The sequence below is a fragment of the Elaeis guineensis genome, chromosome 7 (assembly GCF_000442705.2).
Source record: "Elaeis guineensis isolate ETL-2024a chromosome 7, EG11, whole genome shotgun sequence".
Lineage (NCBI taxonomy): Eukaryota > Viridiplantae > Streptophyta > Magnoliopsida > Arecales > Arecaceae > Elaeis > Elaeis guineensis.
Genome location: NC_025999.2, coordinates 103,961,033 through 103,982,089, shown reverse-complemented (window position 1 = coordinate 103,982,089; position 21,057 = coordinate 103,961,033). Strand labels below are relative to the sequence as shown.

Here is a 21,057-nt window from a genome sequence, read left to right as displayed (position 1 = left end):
TTTGATTAAGTACTGCAGATTAAATGGAAATCCACTAAAGAAATCACATTCTACATCCAAGATCTTAATATTCAAATGTCAGCAGAGCCACATATAATTGTTGTTTTGTGAAAATTCCAAGACTCTGCGTAGTTCACTGTGTTTTTTCGGAAACTTTGTTTCTTTCTGAATGCTAAGAGAATGTAACAAATTGCATTCCTACAGCAAGAGTGCAAAGTTGTTTAAAACATTAAAAAAAATAAATAAAGGAAGAATCAAGGAATTTCTAGTTCTGAGTGTGGTTATGGAACTTTTAGTTTCCAGAATTAGTATACCTTGATTCGGTCAGCATCCGACAATGGCCCTGATAACACATGTTTGCCCAGAATCTGAGCTACGAACTCAATGACAGGAAGTGGTTCAATAAAAGCAGTGCAGGACATGTCTGGAGATGAGATATGAAAGGATACGTTGAGCCATAGGAATCATGAAAAATATAGGTTGCAATGCCATAAAGCTCCACGTCACTGTGCGGAAAGGCGAAGAAGAAACAGATACTTACCAATGTTCAGAGAGAGGCCCATTTGAGTTGGCCTAATACTCTGGTAGAAGCCACACCATGACTGCAATCCATCACCTAGCCTCTCTGGCTTTCTGATGTCAGGAGAATAGAAGGATCTCCCAATAGCTATGTACCTGGTAACCAGTTCGTATGAAAAGAATGATCACTCAAAAAAAAAAAAAAAAAAAGGGTTCCACAAAGACTTCTTTAAGAAACTACTAGTCCGCCCCAAAACGACCACTAAGGATCCAAATACGCTTAATGGAAAAAAAAAGTAAACAAGCCGCAACTACCAAGTAGATAGGAAGAAAAGATGGGGCCACCTTTGACTCGATAATTCCCTTAGGACAATATCAAGAACGTGAAGAGCTTCCTGCGGAGCATCAGCCTGCTTTCCAGCTATGAACCGACGCAGATGGTGAAGGTCCGCACGAGCTACAAACCTGATGGCCACCTTGTATTCCTTTTCTCTTCAGATTGAAAAAAACAACGTCAGAAACAGCTTCCAATAGAATGAAATGCAAGAAAAGACGTGAGAAGAGAGGATGAGAACGAAACAACCCCGACCTCGTAACCCCTATTCCATCATCCTCCTCTGTGATCTTCACGGTAAACTCCTTGGAATTAAAAGGCAGAAATCCGGCCGTGTAAAGGCTCTTCCTGCCATCATAAGCCGGGAGGCGCATCCCCAACTCCGTCTCTCCATAGAGTCTCACCAACTCTGCCACGATGGCTCTGTTCATACTTCGGGAGCTTACCTCCGGGGTAATCGTAACCTGTAAAGAATTATCAGAAAGAAAGCGATGGTCGAGCCTCAAAAGGGATCGCATTTCATTTGGAAGAGCTGGACTTACATCATACTGGTTGAGGTCCTTGTCAGGCAGCTCCGCGAGGAAATGATTAGCCTTAACGATGCACTTCGTGCCCACCTGGCCAAACCCAGGCCGGCGGTGGAACCGGATGCCCTTGCTGGAAACAGGCGGTCCGGCATGAACGCCGGTCTCCAGCTCCAGCTTCGCCTGTGGACTCTCGACCTTCGCTCTCCCTCTTGCACGCCGCCGCCCCGCGCTTTTCTTGGCAGCGACTGGCGATGGGGCGTGGCTCTCGAGATGCTGCTGCTGCTGGTTGATGGAGTTCTGGAAGGGCTGCTTGGAGACAACGTGCTTCTCCTCTTTGGCCATGTGGTGGAGGGGCATCTCGTAGGAGGGCGACGAGGAAGATGAAGGCAAGGGGCGGAAGCGGCTGTCTCTCTCTAGGACCGCGAGCATGGCGGCAAGGCTGCCTACCTAAGTACCTGCCACTCCCACAACCACCACCGCCTAGCAGGGCATTTATCCTGGTTCTGGTGGCACGGCACTGCACGAGCGAGGAGGAAGACAGTGTTAGCAGAGGGTTTAAAGAGGTATATTGAAGGCGCTTTGCAGGCGATGGCAGAACAATGGGCGCACAACCATTCAATTAAAGCAACGGAAACCGTAACGCCCGAGTTTACGATACCTTCTCCAGAGATTCGGAGGACCTAGACCGTGATTTTTTTTCTTTTTAACTTCTGGACGGGCGTTAACCAGCCTAATATATATAAACGACCAGAAAGAAGAGGGAGGAGTAGAAGTCTACGTGAACAGAGAGAGTGGGTGGTCGTCTTTGTTCTGTGAGCACCAGTAGAAAGCAGCGGGGATTGTTCAGCTTCTGAGAGAAGGAGAGAGAGAGTGGGCAGACGAAGAGCAGCAGAAACGCGCCGGTAACGGCTGCCACGAGCTGCAGAAGAAAACAGAAGGCCATGATTGCCCTCTTTAATTGGTCTTCTTCTCCACTGTTTAAACTTTAAAGTGAAGGCTCCCCACCTTTTTGTTTATTTCCTTCGTTCGCTTCCCACCCGCGACCCCCAAGGCACCCAGATATGCGCTAAGCATTTAAAATCACATTTTAAAAAAAAAAGAAAAGAAAAGACAGGACCTAGCAAGCAAGCAGAATCGAGCAAAAATCGTCACGAGACGTATGCCTGCTAAAGATGGGCTAAACAAAAACTAAAGATTGAGAAGTATTGAATTGCCGCTTTGGGAAGCAGTGGTCCCGTACAGTGGCATGTCCTGACAGGAGAGAATTAACAGATGATACGTGAGGTACGAAAGGGATGGAAGAGAAGGGCATAATACCATGGAAGTGTCGTTATGCTGGGGTGGGCCGGATATGGGCAACAATGGCAGCGGGGCAGAGGCGGATAGCAAGGACAGGGACGCTTTTTCCTACAAGCCAAGGGACAAAAAGGAGCATTCAGTAGCAGCCATCCATCCCATGCACCGCGCTGCTCTCCTACTGCTGCTAGGCAGGAGGGGAGCGCAGAGAGAGAGAGAGAGAGAGAGAGGTGGGTTGGCTGGGTGGGAAGACGTGTTGAATTAGTAGTGGGCGAGCGAGGGTGCCGCTACTGGGACGCCGCTCCGGCGCCGCAGTCGGGTATTAATGCGAGCGGGCGGGGGTTGAGGGAGGGAAAGGGGGTTTTGGTTCGAGGCAAGGGCAAAACGTGAGCTCCACCTGACAAATGGGGTATGGTAATTGGTAAATCGCATGGTTTGACGTGTGCTCACGTTTCACGTCATGACCCACTGACGGCATGGCAGCATTTTAACCAAAAAAAAAAAAAAAACATATCAGCACCAACAAGTCACGTGCAGACGCAGACCACACGTTACCCTCCGCGTGGGAATCCAACCCAATGATAAACTATTCGCTGGACCACAGCACCATATGGTGGCGCACGCCGCCAATCACCATCATTTCTACCAGCCTCATCCATCAAACACGCGTTTCAATATCATGATTCATGACCTGTATGCTATATGATGTATGAAAAATATCTCTAATCCAACGATGTAAGCCTAAATAGGAAAAATTATATCCTGCACTGAATACATCATACCAGTAATGCATCATATCAATCAGATTTTTCGTTCATATGGACCTTTATTCATCATGTGGCTAATCTCGAATTGTCACCTCCCTCACCCCGTCTCGAATTGTTCTTGGGGTCGATGGTGCTCCCCAAGCATAGATATTGGATGCAGGATTTGATATGAAGCTCAGAAAAGAAAAGCATGTGTGTGCGTTGATACAGCATGCTTCTAAAGAATTTTCATACTACATGATTGTACCTATTGCAGTCAATCTCCTCATCGTCTAATCGCTGGAAACGTATACCTGCAAGAAAAGTCTTCACTGATCGGAGATATCTCCGGTGGAGACCCTTCGACGCTCAAGTCAGAGAGGAGACTAGGCAACAGTGAAAAAATCAGGAGCTCAGCGAGAGAAAGAGCTTATCAAAACTGTTGCCTTACCCCGTTTTATAGTAGAATGCGGTATGGTCCCACCATTAATGGTGCAGACAATCGGAAAGTTATCAAATCGTCGGAGGCTATCAAATCATCGTGGGTTGTCAGGTCATTGAAATTAACCCATATCCTTGACAGGACAATGCCAATGGCGGTCGTACAGCATGTCCTTGACAGGACAACAGCCCATAGCGGTTGTACGGCGTTTGGACGGGCTGGCCGACTATATGTCGGTATTTGGTTGTCGGGACGTCGGATGATGACTCAAAAATACCATCGGCTGATCTGGTGCCTTATGAAAGTCAGACGTCGGCTGCCACCCCCGACAGCGAGTCGGTGATATGGATTCGACCGTTCGACCGGTTGGAAACAGTATTGGTCTGTTTGGCCGGCATACCTTTGGCCGGATATCGTCAGCAGTCATTATCGGAGTGGTCTGTCCGTCCGATGGATAAAGTCGGACGTCGGTAGGACCGTTCCGAGGATAAGTCGGCGTATAGGGGTCAGTCGGTATATCCCAACAGTTGCCCCCCCACTCCTGAGTCTGATGTCGTGTTGGCCCGCGTTACCACGTGGACGACGGTTTCGGGCGAAAGGAGTGATTTTCCATCACGTCATGCTCCGACTCTGCCGACTGTACCAACAGACGATCTGACGTCAGACATCTCATTGGGAACACAAACCGTCGTCGGTTAATTAATTTCGAGACGCGATTTTTCCGCCACGCGTCAGGGGGCTATTGGACCGGAACCGTTCGCACGGATGGATTCAACGTGACTCGATCTGGGGCAGGTGTGTCAAACCGTCGGACCGAGGGAGGGCCCAGGCGCTGCCACATGTCAACATCCAAAAAATTCTCGTTCGGTGCGCTTTTATCTCGACCATCGAAGGACCTTATATATATATGCGGCCACTCATATCCAAAGCTTCACTTTTTACTGTCCTATTTTTGGCGCTGAGGCACTGTCGAGTTGTCTCCCAGTTCCAGGTAGCTGTTTCCATCCTCCTTCTTTGAAAGCTCTTCTCGAAGCTTTTCATTCTTGTCCCTTTACATTTTCGCTCTCTTTGCATTCTCCTTTTTATTCTCTTTTCTTGGGGCTAGCGTTATGGCTAGAACCTTTCCTCGAGGAAGTCAATCGGAGAACCCGACCGATGATTCCCGGTCAACCCCGAAGGTGGAGGCTTCTTCACTTTTGGTGCCAAACGTCGAACGGCTTAGGGAACAATATGGTATCCCGAAGCAATTCCGACTTTTCGCCCTTGGAGCTGAGGGTCAGGTTAACAGCCCGCCTCCGGGCCAGGTGGCCTTTTATGTTGAGGACCTTCGGACAGATCTTCACTTTCCGATTCCGAAGTTCATCTGGAATGTCTTGGATTATTACGGGCTTTGCCCGGCGCAACTGACGCCAAACTCAGTCCGGTTAATAATCAGCTTCGTTTTGTTGTGTCGACTCTTGCCGACCTTTCCCCGTATCTCTCTCTTCCAGACGTTCTTCGTCCTCTGACCCCACCCGAAAGCTCAAGGGTGGTGGTTCTTCAATCCCAGGAAGGGCCTTTCATTCATTACCGATCTTTCATCGTCGATCCACGGGTGGAAGAACCAATTTTTCTTTGCTTCTTCTTCACTATCCTGGGGGTTTCCTTCTCGCTGGGGCGATCCTCGAACTCAGCCGAATGAAAACAGTCGGGTGGAGGCAGAAGACCGAGAGGACTTTCACCGACTGAAGGATATGTCGGTGCCGAAGCAGAGAAAGCTCATCACCGAGCAAGCTCTCTACGACGCCGGCCTAAGTTCGGTTCTCCGTTTAGGTATAGTTCGGTCTGTCGGTCGTCTTTTGACTTTTTCATCCGTCTTCCAACTTGTGCTAATCTTTCGTTGAAATTGCAGGCATGCCGCCAAGAGTAAGGCTGACAGATGCCGACATTCGGCAGCACACGGTGAGGAAGAGACCGACGTCCGGGGCCGGACCTTCGCGGCCACCCAAGAGGCCCCAGACATCATTCCCGACTGCCATTGCGATGGCGACTGCACAGCCTGACACCGAACGAACGTCGGGCTTTGAACCAGTCATCGCCTTATCGGTGCCGGCGGTGCCACCTGAGGCGCCGTCCGAGGAAGGGGCGGTGGAGGGGGCAACCAAAGGAGTACCGATGGCCTCGCCTGCAAAAGAGGTTCGGGTCGAAGCACGAGAGTCTGAACGACTTGCAGCGGCCCCCGTCGCGCCCTCGGGAGGAACTCAGTCGAGTTCCAGCTTTCCATCCTTCTCTAATCTCCGGGCCTGGGCGACTGATCGGGGGAAAGCTCCGATGGCGCTGGTGGACGACACAAGGTCGGCGGACCGCATCGCGACATCCGACGTTCGGGTTCTCGAGGGAGCGTCGGCCCTGGCCAACCACAATTTGGCCAGGAGGTTATATCAGGCAACCATTCTTCCGACCGATCGGGAGCTCTTGAAGAGTCGACAGGTGACCGAGATGCTCTCTTCCTTCTACCCAACTATGATTGGGGTGAGTTCTTCTTTTTCTTTCCTCTCCATTATTATTTTCATCATTTTATTTTTCTAACGATCGACCTTCTACTTGCAGCTGATCTACATCATGTCCGAGTTGGAGATCAGGTACCGGAGGTTCGACGACATCCAGGCGGCCTGGAAGAATAGGGCGAAAACCGCCGAAGTCGAGAAGGCGACGCTGGTGGAACAACTGAAGCTGTCGGTCGACCGCGAAGTCAGGCTTGAGGAAGAGATTTTCTGACTCACCGACGGCCTGGCTGCCTCGGAGGCCGAACTTCAGTCGGCTCGCGAGCAGGTCAAGCACAAGACCCGTTCCGCTTATCGATTGCGGTGTGAGCGGGATGGTTGCATTAGTGAGCTCGAGGCCGAGCACAAACAACTTCGGATCAGTCTGAAAAATCTGGCTAAGGTCGAGGAGAACCTGTCCTCCGCCCAAGCCGATGCCGACATAGCGATGGCGGAGATGGAGTCGGCTAAAGAGGCATTGAGCCGGACGGTTGAGGACTTTCGCGGCTCGGATGAGTACCGGGAGGAGCTTCTCGAGAGCGGCTTCGCCTCCTACCGAGTGGGGTACGAGGACGCCCGGGATGCAATTCAGAGGCTGCATCCGAAACTCAACCTGAGCAGCGTCGTCCTTCCGGGGTCGAAGGACCAAGCCGCAGGGGAAGAGACTAACCCAATATCGGAGGATCAGATGACTGCAGAGGAGGAGGCCGACCCAATACCAGAGGATTAGACGGCTGTAGAGGAGGCCGTCCTTGGGCCGGTGGAATGAGCTATCGAAGGTGAGGCAGCTCCAACCTCCGATCCCACTCCGATCCGAGTGGGTACATCGGTCGCTCCCGAACCCTTCCTGGTGCAGGAAGTCGATTTCGACGAGTAGTCGGAGTGTCTGCTCTGTCATTTTTATTTTTTTTTATTTCGTCTTTGATACTTGTAATCGGACTTCAGCCCAATTTTGTAAGTCTAACTTCAACTAAATGAAATCGAAGACTTTTCGAATTTTTCTCTGCATGTAGTTCAAAATGTATGTCTCGCCGAGACATCCCCGAGTGTATAAGTCGTAGCTTCGACATACCTCGTTAGGACGTTTGGTAGGATCCAGCGTAGTTAATCAAGATAGTCAGTAGCATGCACCGTGCTAAGGGCAGAGCAAGCCCCGATCGCTGACCGGCGTCCTGACTGTCATACAGGTTGCATAGGATCCGATGGTCGACAGTCGTTCGACGTAGTTAGCTCGGATGTCGACTGCAGGTTGACTACAGGTCAAGTGTCCGTCGCCCAGACCTTGGTCGGGCGTGCACGTCGAGCCAAGCGTCGATCAATCTCCGAACGTAGCTCATTGACACGATCACTCCGTAGAATCTGGTAGTCGAGTAGTATCCGACGTATTTGGTTAGGATAACGATGACAAGTCGAATATCCGTTGTCCGACCCTTGGTCGGACGTATACGTCGCGATGTATGATAAACGGTGGCAAGCCAAATATCCTTCGACCGATCGTGACCAAGTCGGTATGTCGCAAGTGCGACCGCGATCGTCTTGGCATTTTATCCTTCTTAGTCGAAGCTAAGTCGGCAAGTTAGCCAGCCCCATTGATCGAGAGTCGATTGTGAAAAGAGCGCGGCTTCAACTTAGAGAGGTTTCATCGCCAGCGCTGGCCTTCCATTAGTGTAGGCAGAGCGGTTCTCGTAAGAGTTCGATGTGTCGTCGGCGATCGGGCCGTAAGTTCCCAACGAAACGTTGGGCCCAAGTCGGAGCGTCGGGGCTCGTACTTCTGGCGAAGGCTGACCCTCGGTGGAGAGTCGAACTTTGTAGACTCTGGGGCTTTGAAATTGAGTTGTATTCCGAACAAGGGCATATATAATTCACTGATGGTATAATTTCAAGTTGTCGGCATTTCAAGTCTGGAGAATGGTCGTCCCTTCCAGGGTCTCAAGTCGGTAGGCGTCCGGCCTGCAGGTGTCCACTATCTTGTAGGGTCCTTCCCAGTTCGGGGATAGTTTTTTTTGATCCTAAGGTTTCGAGACTTCCATCTTTCTTAAAATCAGGTCTCCAGATCTGAAAAATTTTGGCTTAACTTTAGCATTGTAGTATCGGGCCACTCTTTGTCGGTAGGAAGCCATGCGGAGTTGAGCCTCACGTCGGAGTTTGGGTAAGAGGTCCAAGTCAGCTCTTCAACACTCGGAGTTGCCTGGTTCACAGTACTGCTCAACTCTAGTCGATGGTAGTCCGATCTCGAGTGGGATCATTGCCTCCGTCCCATACGCCAAATTGAAAGGAGATTCTTCGGTCGGAGCACTAGGCATCGTTCGGTATGCCCACAGGACCGAGTGCAATTTTTCGACCCAGAGGCCTCTGGCTTCGTTCAGTCGAGTCTTCAATCCATGCAGAATGGTTCGGTTGGTTACTTCGACTTTTTCGTTGGACTGTGGATGCCCGATCGAGGTCAGCTTATGCATGATATGAAATCTCGTACAGAACTCTCTAAAGTCTTGGTTGTCAAACTGTCGCCCATTGTCGGTGATGATAGTGTGTGGCAGTCTGAATCTGGAGATGATGGACTTCTGGATAAAGTCTTCCATCTTACACTCGATGATTTGCGTCAGGGGTTCGACCTCCATCCACTTGGTGAAGTAGTCGATTGCGACGACTATGAACTTTCTTTGGCCAGACGTCGGGAGGAAAGGACCGAGTATGTCAATTTTTCATTGGATGAAGGGCCACGGGGCGACAATGGAAGTCAGCTGGTTGGCGGGCCGATGTTGTAAGTTAGCATACTTTTGACATGGCTCACACCTTCGAACCAAATCAGCCGCATCTTTCTTCATGGTGGACCAGTAGTAACCTTGCCGTAGGACTTTGTAGGCCAGGGATTTGCCCCCCATGTGACTTCCGCAGATCCCTTCATGCACCTCTCTGAGTGCGTAGTTCTCGTCCGTCGGTCCCAGGCACTTTAGCAAGGGAAGGGAGAACGACCTTTTGTAGAGTCGCCCGTCCATCATTACATATTGGGAGGCCATCCACCGGAGTTGCTTGGCTTCCACGGGTCTTCGGGGCTAGTTCCGTCGGTCAGATACTGAACGATCGGATCCATCCAGCTTGGCTCGACTGTCAGTTGTAGCACCTCCTCAGCCTTGTCGATGCTCGGTTGCTCAAGACTCTCTACGAGTGTCCAGCCCAAAGCACCATAGACGAATGTCACAAGCCTGGAGAGTGCGTCGGCTCGAGCATTCTCCATCTTGGGAATGTGGGAGATCTCGAAATACTTGAGGTGCGTCACGAGATCTCTCACCTTCTGGAAATATTTCGTCATGGTCAGATCCCACGCTTCGAATTCGCCTCTGACTTGCCCTACAATCAGCTGGGAGTCGGAGAAGACTCTGAGGCTGTCGATCCCGAGCTCCTTTACCACTCCCAAGCCAGCGAGAAGCGCTTCATACTTGGCTTGATTATTAGAGGCTTTGAAGTTGAATCGGAGGGCGTACTCGGTAACTACTCCCTCCGAGTTGGTAAGCAAGAACCCGACCCCGCTCCCTTGAGCATTGGAAGCTCCATCTATGTGTAATACCCAGGTTAACCCAGGGTTTTATTCAGAAGTCGCAGCTTCTTTGGAGCTCCCGTCTTCTGATATTTGATCGATTGTCGGGCATTCCGCAATGAAGTCGGCCAGGACTTGGACTTTCAAAGCAGGTCATGGTTGGTATTGGATGTCGAACTCGCTCAGCTTCACCATGCATTTCGTCAGTCGTCCTGATGTATCGGGGCGATGCAGGATCGCTCTCATGGGTTGGTCGGTGAGGACCACGATGGCGTGCCCTTGAAAATTGGATGGAGTCGTTGTGCTGATATGACCAAGGTAAATATCATCTTCTCTGCTCTTGAGTACCGAGTTTCGACTTCATGGAGCACTTTGCTGGTATAATATATGGGTCAGTGAATTCGGCTCTCGTCCTCCCGGACGAGTACCGAACTAACCGCCTTTGGGACGGTAGCCAAGTAAAGGTATAATATTTCTCTGACCTCTGGTTTTACAAGCAGAGGTGGAGAAGTCAGATATTTCTTCAAATCTTCGAAGGCTTGTCGGCACTCATTCGGCCAAGAGAAGTCTTTTGTCTGCCTCAGGGTTTTGAAGAACGGGAGGCATCTCTCAACCGACCGAGAAATGAATTGGCTGAGTGCGATGATCCTTCCATTGAGCTGCTATACTTTCTTTTTGGTGTTCGGATGCCACATGTCGATAATCATCTTTATCTTCTCGAGGTTGGCCTCAATTCCGTGTTGAAAAATGAGGAACCCGAGAAACTTTTTCGAAGTCACCCCGAAGGCACACTTGGTCGGATTTAGCTTCATCCGATATCGCCGAAGAGTGCGAAAGATTTCTTCTAAGTCTTGGACGTGATCTAAAGCCTGTGCACTCTTCACCAGCATATCGTCCACGTACACCTCCATATTGTGCCTGATTTGAGCTTTGAAGACCTTATTGACGAGACGCTGGTAAGTGGCTCCGGCATTCTTCAGACCGAAGGGCATCACTCTGTAACAGTAAAGGCCTTTGGCGGTCACGAAGGCCATATGCTCTTCATCCTCGGGCACCATCCGGATCTGGTTATATCCGGCAAAGGCATCCATGAAGCTGAGCAGTCGATGGCCGGACGTCGCATCCACCAGTTGGTCGATCTTCGGAAGTGGGAAGCTGTCCTTCGGGCAGGCTCGATTCAGGTCAGTGTAGTCGATACAGATCCTCCACTTTCCATTGGCTTTCTTCACCATGACGATATTGGCGAGCCAGTCGGGGTATATGGTTTCTCTGATGAAGCCCGCCTCGAGTAGTTTGTCTACTTCCTCGTCGATGGCCTTCTGTCTTTCGGAGGTGAAAGATCGTTTCTTCTGTCTCACCGGCCTTATGCCAGGGGCAATGTTGAGTCGGTGAGTCAATATTTTCAGAAGGATGCCGAACATATCCACTGCCGACCAAGCGAATATGTTGGCGTTGGCTTTCAATAGCTCTATCAGCTGCGTCGCTTTGGGTCGGACAATTGCGACCCGACCCAGATCACCTGTTCAAGATTCTTGGCCATCGGGATGGAAATCAGCTTTTTAGCCAGTTTATCCCGTTCCTCCTCTTCTCGTTGGTCCAACTTATCGACCAACAAGGAATCCTTCGATTTATTGTTTTGAGTTAAGATTTGAAAGCATCACCGAGCGAACTGTTGATCCCCGCACATTTTTCCAGCTCTATTTTTAGTCGGGAATCGGACCAGCAAGTGATATGTCGAGACTATCGCTCTGAGAGCATTTAGTCCGAATTCTTCAAGTATGGCATTGTAGGTCGAAGGTACTCGGACGATCGTGAAGGTCAAGTAGACGGTGCTTTATCGTGGTTCGGCCCCAGCTGTCACAAGAAGAGCAATTTCTCCTTCCACTGCGACGGCATCCCTGACGAAACTTACTAGGGACATAGAGACTCTCCTGAGTCGGTCGGTCGACAGTCGCATTCGGGAGAAGGTCGAGTAAAACAAAATGTTAGTTGAGCTTCTATTATCAACAAGAATCTTTTTTACATCATAATTCGCTATTGTTGTCGAGACAACGACAGCGTCATCATGGGGAGTCTGGATTCCTCAAGCATCTTCATTTATAAAAATGATTACATCATCCTGGCATGGCTTCTTCGTCGACTCCCCTTCAGCAGTCGTCCCTCGATCCAGTCGTTTAGAGATCATGTTGATGACCCCGACAGTAGGCTGATTGTTTGCTGCTTCTTCAGTCGGTTAGGGTCATCGATCGGGAAGGGGTCGAGTCGATGGGTCCCTTCGATACTTTCTGAGATACCCTCATCGTATGAGGGCCTCTATTTCATCCTTAAGTTGGATGCATTGCTCGGTGTTGTGACCGTGGCCCCGATGGAATCGACAGTATTTTCTCCGATCGCGGCCCTTTGCCTTCAGAGGCGGAGGCCATCGCAGATATTTCGCTCCTTCGATCTCCATCAGGATCTGCGCACGAAGAGAAGAGAGAGGGGTGTAGGAGTCATACCTACAATGCGTCAGTCTCGGACTCCGACGTCAGGGCGATCTCGGGTTCCGTCGTCGGGGTGAGACCTGCTTATCGGTCGGGGACCTCCTGGGTTCAGCAGGAGCTCGACTTTTCTTCCGCTTCTCCTTCTGACCCTTGCTCTCGGTCAGACGTCGGTCAGAAGCTCCTTCGTCCACGCGCATGTATTTGCACGCGCGCTCCAGCAATTCGGCATATGTCCGAGGGAGGGTCTTGTCCAGGAAATATGTGAATCGGGACTCCCTTAACCCCCTCTTCAGGGTCGAGATAGCCATGTCTTCGTTGAGGTCCCGAACCTCAAGTGTGGCCGCATTGAATCGGGCCACAAAGTGTCGAAGTGTCTCATTTTCTCCCTGCTTGAGGGAGAAAAGACTGTTCGAGGTTCATGACGATTTCCGGCTAGTGCTGAAATGGGCCACGAAAGAATGCTCAAGCTGCTCGAAGGAGTGGATACCTTCTGAGCGAAGGTCGGAGTACCAGGCCCTGACAGCTTTACGAAGGGTGGCGGAGAAGTCGATGCAAAAGAGGGCATCGGTTGCCCCTTGAATTATCATGAGAGCCTTATAGCTCTCCAGATGGTCAACTGGGTCGGTGGAGCCGTCGTAAGGCTCCACATGAGGCATCTTGAACCGACTAAAGATTGGTTCGTCGAGGATAAATCGGAAGAGAGGTTGGGTGGTCCAGAAGTCGATGTCGTTTGAAGACTTCTGACCATTCGTCTGGAGCTGGGCAAGCCGACGGTCGATTTCTTCGAACTTACGTTCGTAATAGTCCAACCGTCGGTGTTGAGAAACTCCAGGGGTCGAACTTCTCGACGAATTTGAGAGGGAGGCGGATGGTGTCCGTGGCTGCTTCTCCTTCCTCGCTCGCTTCAGCTGGAAAGGAGAGGGACGTCGAGATCGGTGGGTGTCGCACCGTGGCCGCTTCCCCCTTCTCTGTGGGAGTGCTGAGATGGCTGCTCTTGAGGAGGAGATGGAAGTTAACGCGGACATCGACGGCTACTTCTGGACGGCATCGGGTGTGCCGGCGGTTGCGGCAACTGGGTCGGTTGTTGTTGGAGATTTTTGACCGCGTCTGTCAGAACAGTCATTTGCCGCATGATCGCCGCAATCTGTGCCTCCATGGTCACCACCGGATGCGGAGAGCTGGGTTTCGTCATAGAGGGTAAAGGAGAGGCCTCTTCCCGACGAGAAGAGTACCTCGCCGATCTGGTAGCTCTCGATCGCTGAGCCTTGATTTTTGTCATCTCGAGAGATTTTTCAAGCTCTATGAAGCTTGCTGTCTTACCGCCGCTGCGGCCGACTCGAGCCCCTACCTGATGCGCCAAATCTGTTGCGGCCAATTCCCTCATCGCCTGATCGTCGGGAACGCGCACCTGCAAGGAAAGTCCTCACTGATCGGAGATGTTTCCGACGGAGACCCTCCGACGCTCAAGTCAGAGAGGAGACTAGGCAACGGTGAAAAAATCAGGGGCTCATCGAGAGAGAAAGAGCTTACCAAAACTGTTGCCTTACCCCGTTTTATAGTAGAATGCAGTATGGTCCCGCCATTAATGGTGCAGACAACCGAAAAGTTGTCAAATCGTCAGGGGCTATCAAATCATCGTAGGTTGTTAGGTCATTGGAATTAACCCGTGTCCTTGGCAGGACAACGCCCCATGGCGGTCGTACAGCATGTCCTTGGCAGGACAACAGTCCATAGCGGTTGTACGGCGTTTGGACGGGCTGGCCGACTATATATCGGTATTTGGTTGCCGGAACGTCGGGTGATGACTCGAAAACACATCGACTGATCTGGTGCCTTGTGGAAGTCAGACGTCGGCTGCCACCCCTGACAGCGAGTCGGTGATATGGGTTCGACCGTTCGACCGGTTGGAAACAGTATTGCTCTGTTTGACTGGTATACTTTTGGCCAGATATCGTCAACAGTCATTATCAGAGTCGTCTGTCCATCCGGTGGGTAGAGTCAGACGTCGGTAGGATCGTTCTGAGGATAAGTCAGCGTATAGGGGTCAGTCGGTATATCCCAATAGTACCTTAAAAAAATTTAGATCCTTTACAGATGCACAAATGCAATGGATATATCTGGATGGGTTGGAACGACGCTAAGCATCGCTCGGGATATCATCTCATTCAACTGGAGTGGATGATTAAAGATGATATTAAAAAGTTTATGAATTGATACAAACTTAGGTTGAAAAATACCAGATATCCAAGTTGCATGAAGAGAATCCATTGTTATTTTGGCTGAGGCAAGATTAGTAATGAACTCTCTCATTGTCATATATATCCAAAACGTTAACAATATATCCAAGAGATATATGATGCAAATTAGCAACAAGGAGCATAGGAATGACAATGAATCGAGTATGAGTCGAATCGATTAATATCCATAATCACTCTCTAATTAAAAATATTGTATTCATATCCCCAACATATCTATCTCGGATTAGAATGGGTCTGATAAATAAGATTGGGTGATTATGGCAGATTGAGTCGAACAGATAAAATGGATTGGGTCAAATCCCGTTGAGTTGAATAATCATAGTTTATAACTATAATTAATGAGATTACAATGTACTACCAAAAAAATATCACTAACCGGCAGATAATAGAGTCCGCTTACAGAGTTGGGTGCAAGCAAATGTAGCGAATCACGTGACTACTATATAAATAGATAAGATAAAATAGGTGGGGTTATAGAATTGTAAATAATTTTAAACAAAAATATAATTCTAAATAACTACCACTTATTTTAAAAATAGAGAGGGTCGGGCCAGATTGGATACTATAATCCTTCACATGTATGACTTGATAACTTTTGCAGCCATTTAGGACATGCATCCGTCTGCACTACACGTGTACCATAAAGAATCTGAACTGGTTGGGTGAGACATCCTAACGGACGCTAAGGGTATGTCGAATTCATCAATAACTATGTTGTCCCTCAAATTGCAAAATAAACTTGATTGGTAAAAATATCTTTTATTTTTTTTTTTCTTGTAAGGAAAGGGATGGGAAAATGACCCATTCATTCCAGAATTTCATATATTCATGAATATGAAAAGAGGGGAAGTTGGCGAAACAATTATGCCAATTAGCCTCAATCCCATGATATGTCGTGCCCTCGACTAGCCCTCGTCCTCAAGCCATAACTATACATACATACATACATACATATATATATATATATAACACTCCTAAATTAAAAAAAAAAAAACAATCTACCCACTTAAACAAAAAACAAAAAGGAAAAAAACTAAAAAGAAACTTCGGAGGCTCTTTTTCTCCAATAGGACCTTTGTTTTTTCCATGAAAAGAGCCTACGCTTCTATACAGAAAATCAAGCCAGATATTATAGTCATTAGATATCAATTGTTTCTTGCACCTTTTAATTATCTTGCCAGTGTGATCAGAGAGTCCCTAATCTGTATTTAGAGCATATTTTATGTTGCATTATCGTAATTTTGTAGCATGGATTATAGAACCTAATAGTAGGTCGAGGCACACCTCCAAGGATGACATGATTGGATAAACTTAGATTCGTTTGAGTCCTGCAATCTTATCACGTTACTGAGGGAAAAAAAAAAAAGCAAAAAGGTAAATCTAAAGTCTAAAGTAATGCCTAAATATCGACTTAGGCTCCATTCTTTTGAGAGTAAAAAGATTATCTAAGAATCTGTATTTTTTTAGATAACTATTTTCTACGTAATATTTAGATAAAAAAATAATTTATTCATATTCTTTTACATTATTAATTTTCTAGATAAGTTACTAAGATCTATCCATATTTTTTATAATACTCTTTATTATATAAATAATATAATATAATATAATATAATAATATATTATATTAATAATTTATAATATATATTATATAATATTATTATATATAAGAATATAATATATTATATTATATTAGTATATATTATTACATATATAATATATTATATTATTATATTGTTATATATTATTATAATATATTATGTTAATATTTTATATTAATATAATATAATATATATTATTATATATTATAATATATTATATTAAAATATAATACAGTATTATATCATTATAATATATTATAGTAATATAGTAGATTATATTATATTATAATAATTTATTATAATATTATAATATAATATTCTATATTATATTACAACATACTATATTAAAATATAATATATCATATTATTGTAACAATATATTACATAAATATTATTATATAAAATATATTATTATTATATTATTATTATGATATACTATATTATAATATATTATATTATTATTATAAGGTTAAGGATATATTAGAAATGAATTAGAAAGATTATTTTTTCAGTTGATAGAAAAATGATTTAGCCACCCTCTAAATGGGTAAGATTTTTTTTCATTTCATGAACAAATGCTATCCATAAAAAAGTAACTTATCCATCTTGAAAAGTGTGGGAACATGGATTAGTTGGTCAATAAAAAAGTTAATCAACTTTCTCATGATATTTATCTATAAAATGATGGATCCTAAATTATTTTTTCATCAACTAAGAAAATATTTTTTTTAATTCATTCCTTATATACCTTCAACCTTATAATAATAGAATTATAATAGTATAATATATCTTAATAATAATATAATATATTACTATATATAATAATATTTATATAATACAATACATTATATTATATTAAAATAATATATATTATTATTATATATAATTAATGATATAATATATTATAATATATTATATCATATTGTTATATAATAATATTTATATAATAAATAATATTATGAAAAATATGTATATACCTTATCAACTTATCTAAAAAACTAGTAATACAAAAGAATATGAATAATAAATTTTCGAATCATTTTTTAATATATAAAAAAATATGAATAAATAATTTTTTTGTCTAAATATTATTTGAAAAATATTTATTTAAAAAAATATAGATTTTTAGATAATTTTTTTATCCTCAATGATCCCCAGATAAACAGATATGACATAGTGTAGACGCCTGCAACGGAAAGCTAACTAGTGCATTTGGATGGTGTACCAGCTGAGCAGCCTAGGCTTGCGACGATCTACAGGACAAAATCAGCCACCTCAATGAGGAAAAAATGGAAAAAAAGAAAAATGCCTCTCCGCACGCAAGCGCTTTCCCACTACTTGCATCATGAGTTCACCTTCTACTCCCCCTTCCCTTCGCCTGTATCCATTCACCTTAGATATGTCCCTCCATCGGAGGCTCGACTCCATCACTGGCAAGACCCGCCAAGCCAAGGAGGCCACCAAATGAGTGCATCCGGGCCTACACACTAGAGGCCATGCTTATGCTTGTGCATAATAATAATTATTATTATTATTATTAATTTTTCAAAAAAATTATTTAATATCAGAGATGACAATTTATAACTCGATCTATCAATCCAATTTATAAACAATCTATTTTAACTAGATTTGGATTTGATATAAATTAGTTTAGACCATAAATAAATCAATCTATCTAAACTTATTTATTAAATAGATTAGATTTGACTTTAAATCTTTGACCTATGTAATCCATTTTGACCTATTCAATAGTTGGATCATATCATGACCCGACCTCATTTAACTTATTCAAGATTTATTTAACTAGTTTAAAATCTATTTAACTCATTTTTGTTCTATTTAACTCGATCTACTTAAATTGTTTAATTCATTTAAATCTATTTAATTCATTCAAAATTTACTTAATCTATTTAACTCATTTAACTTAGCCTGATTTGCTTAATAAATGGGTTATACGAGTTGAATAGAATTACTTGTTTAATAAATAGGTCGGATTTAAATTTTAATTTTTTAGCTGTTTAATAAATAAGTTGGATTTAGATTGATAATTTTTTGATTCAAACCTTATACAACCTAATCTAATCCCCAATCCACATCCGCCTCCCCCCCCCCCAAAAAAAAAAGCATACTCATCGATCATTGGAGAAAGCAAGGAGAGTGAGCAGGATGACCTAAACATATATAACTCAAGTCTCAAAAAGTCATTCGAATCGAGAAAGGTCCATGTATAACCCGATCCTAACTTGAATATTTGTATACGGATCGAGTTTGGGTCTAATATAGCTTGACTACATTTTAATTACCACACAGCAAATTATTATTAATCATACAAAATAGACAATAAATAATATTATTCTTAAAATAAACTAAGATATTAAAAATAATTTTAAACCTATATTGTGCAAGAAAAATATTGCTTATATAAAACTTAAATCATAATTTAAAGGCTCAAATAGATTTAGATCCTAATAGTTTACTGAATTCAAATCTAGTTATAGAGTACAGGATCCAGAATTGATCTAGAAATCAAATAGATCGGGTTAGGTCGGAAACCAATAAATTCAGAGTCGATCTAAAAATAGAACGGATCCGATTTTAGAATATAATATGACCTATCGATCCTTTAAAATGGGTTGGGATATAGATCAATCCAATCCATTTGCAATCTTAACCCTACTTCCTCAGGGTTGATAAAAAATCTATTTTTTTTGAGAGAGTTTTTCAAAAAATTCAAGATATAGATGTGTGAATTTTTTTTTTTTTTTTTTTTGATAAGACTGAACATACGTGGGGTATGAATACGGCTAAAACGAAAAACATCTCGGAATGTCTGCATTGGCCAATAACTTCTCCGGTATGCTCTGTCATCAGAGAGGCCACCAACGCACCGTTGGTCTCACGATGTATGTGCCTGATGAGCATGAGATCTTTAATTGCCACAGATAGCTTAGTTTTGTTTGCTTGCTGTTAAATTCGCTATTCTCTTGTTACCGCTACAAAACGAGTAGGGAAGGAAGACATTAGCGGATATTCTTCCTCATATTTAACTTTTATCTCCGCAGATATGAAATCAAAGAAAAAGATCACCCTCCGATGACTACAAAGATAGCATATCGGTTCAAAGATTGGCTTTTCCAAAAGGTAGAATGCAGCAAGATTGCAACGCTGAAAGATCCTCGGGTATGACGTCGGGATGCGAAGAGGATCCGACGGCACGAAACGCAGGCGGGAACGGAACGTGAAAATCGAACGGTCATGAACCGAACCAGTAGAGAAAAAGCAAAAAAAACAAAAAAACAAAAGAAAGAAAGAGAGAAAGGAGCGAAAGGCGTACGGTCGGCTTCGGTTCCCTTTCTTCCTTCTTTCCATCCAATGTAACGCTCGACGTGAATCTAGCTTAGACGAAGCATTTTCCCAATCTATATTCAAGCACAGGCAGCCAAAAGAAACGGAAATCTAAAATGAAAACAAAGGACGGCCACGGGACTGGCCGGATTCGGCCTCAAGAACCCTAAGTGCCAAATAATTACGGGGATAAAACGATCAAAACCGCTCCAAATCACCTAAACATGTTATGTCTTCTTCTTCTTCTTCTTTTTTTCTTGAATAGCAAAAGAAGAGATGTAAAACGAATCGAAGAAGGAACAAGAGAAGCATGCGTACCTCGTGCCGTGCCGATAGCTACGGAGAGAGAAAAATAGAGCGATTCGATCGGCGGTGATCCCCAGCGAGAAGAAGAACCCTTAGCCGCTTCTACATTCGAAAAAAGAAAAGCTTTTACGCGGAAAGAGCATGAGCTTGGAAATTAATAACCACGGCAAGTTTCTTCCTTCCCCTTCTCTCTCTCGTGTTATAATAAAGAAGGCTTCCACTTCTCTTCGAACTCGTCCGCTTGCTGATATTAAAAAAAAAAAAAAATCCCATCCACCGTTAAAAGCAACGCTTTCAGTTCTCCATCTCTTTCTCTCACTAACCCTCTTCCTCTCAGCAGCAGAGCAGCTCTTTTCTTTCTTTCTTTCTTTCTAGAGAGAGAGAGAGGATAAAAAGGAGAGGGAGGGAGGTGGTGGGCGGGGAGATGGAGGGGGGATGAGAACAGAGTGACTGTGGACTCCGGAGGACGAGAGGGCCTCCAAACCAAAGCACGCGCGAGACGAGGGCGGAGAGCGAGATCTATGGAGGCTCAATTGAAGCGAGTCGGTTGTCATCTAAAGAAAATAGAGAGAGTGAAAGAAAGGGAGAGAGAGAGGATTCCCTGAGGCCGGCGATGAGAGGCGTGGGTTGATGGGAGGGTGAGAAGCGCACATTTCTCGAGGGCCATCCTTCTCTTAAGCTCCGCGTACAAGAGCCTCTTGATGCGGGGGGCTCCCCTTTGGGTACAAAGTACACCAAATTCCTGAATCCAACGGATGGAACGGTTGGATGGTGCACCGCCTTGGAGAATTAGGACGGCTCTACGGTATATATCTTCGGCTACCCAATAATAGATCAGTACAGCATTCAAAAAAAATATATTTTTTATTTAAAATAATAAAAATTATCAGCTAATCAATTATAATTAATAATATTTTTTTTAATTTTCAATCAAATTCGAATAATGATATAATTTTTTTCACAATTTATTGATTTACTATTGGATGATTTAAGAAACATGCGGTGGAATTGTTCTGATCAATAATTATTCTCATCTTAAATATTTATATAAAATTAAATAATTTAAATAATATTTTTAATTTATTTTTAAAATTATTTTATATGATACCAGAGTATATCCGATTTGTGATGCATATGAACTAG

General features: G+C 44.7%; 1 protein-coding gene across 1 annotated transcript in view; it reads right to left on the bottom strand.

Moving 5' to 3' along the window:
* Positions 1-20,561, bottom strand: part of LOC105047864 (protein argonaute PNH1) — a 31,763-nt gene extending 11,202 nt beyond the window's left edge. Inside the window, exons 1-6 of the mRNA XM_010926972.4 lie at positions 19,927-20,561; positions 1,396-1,897; positions 1,109-1,317; positions 865-1,011; positions 542-675; positions 315-424 (exon numbers count right to left, since the gene is read on the bottom strand). Coding sequence (XP_010925274.1) covers positions 315-424; positions 542-675; positions 865-1,011; positions 1,109-1,317; positions 1,396-1,809 — 1,014 coding nt within the window. The 5' untranslated portion in view covers positions 1,810-1,897; positions 19,927-20,561. The remainder of the gene's footprint in view (positions 1-314; positions 425-541; positions 676-864; positions 1,012-1,108; positions 1,318-1,395; positions 1,898-19,926) is intronic.
* Between the last annotated feature and the right edge of the window lie 496 nt (positions 20,562-21,057).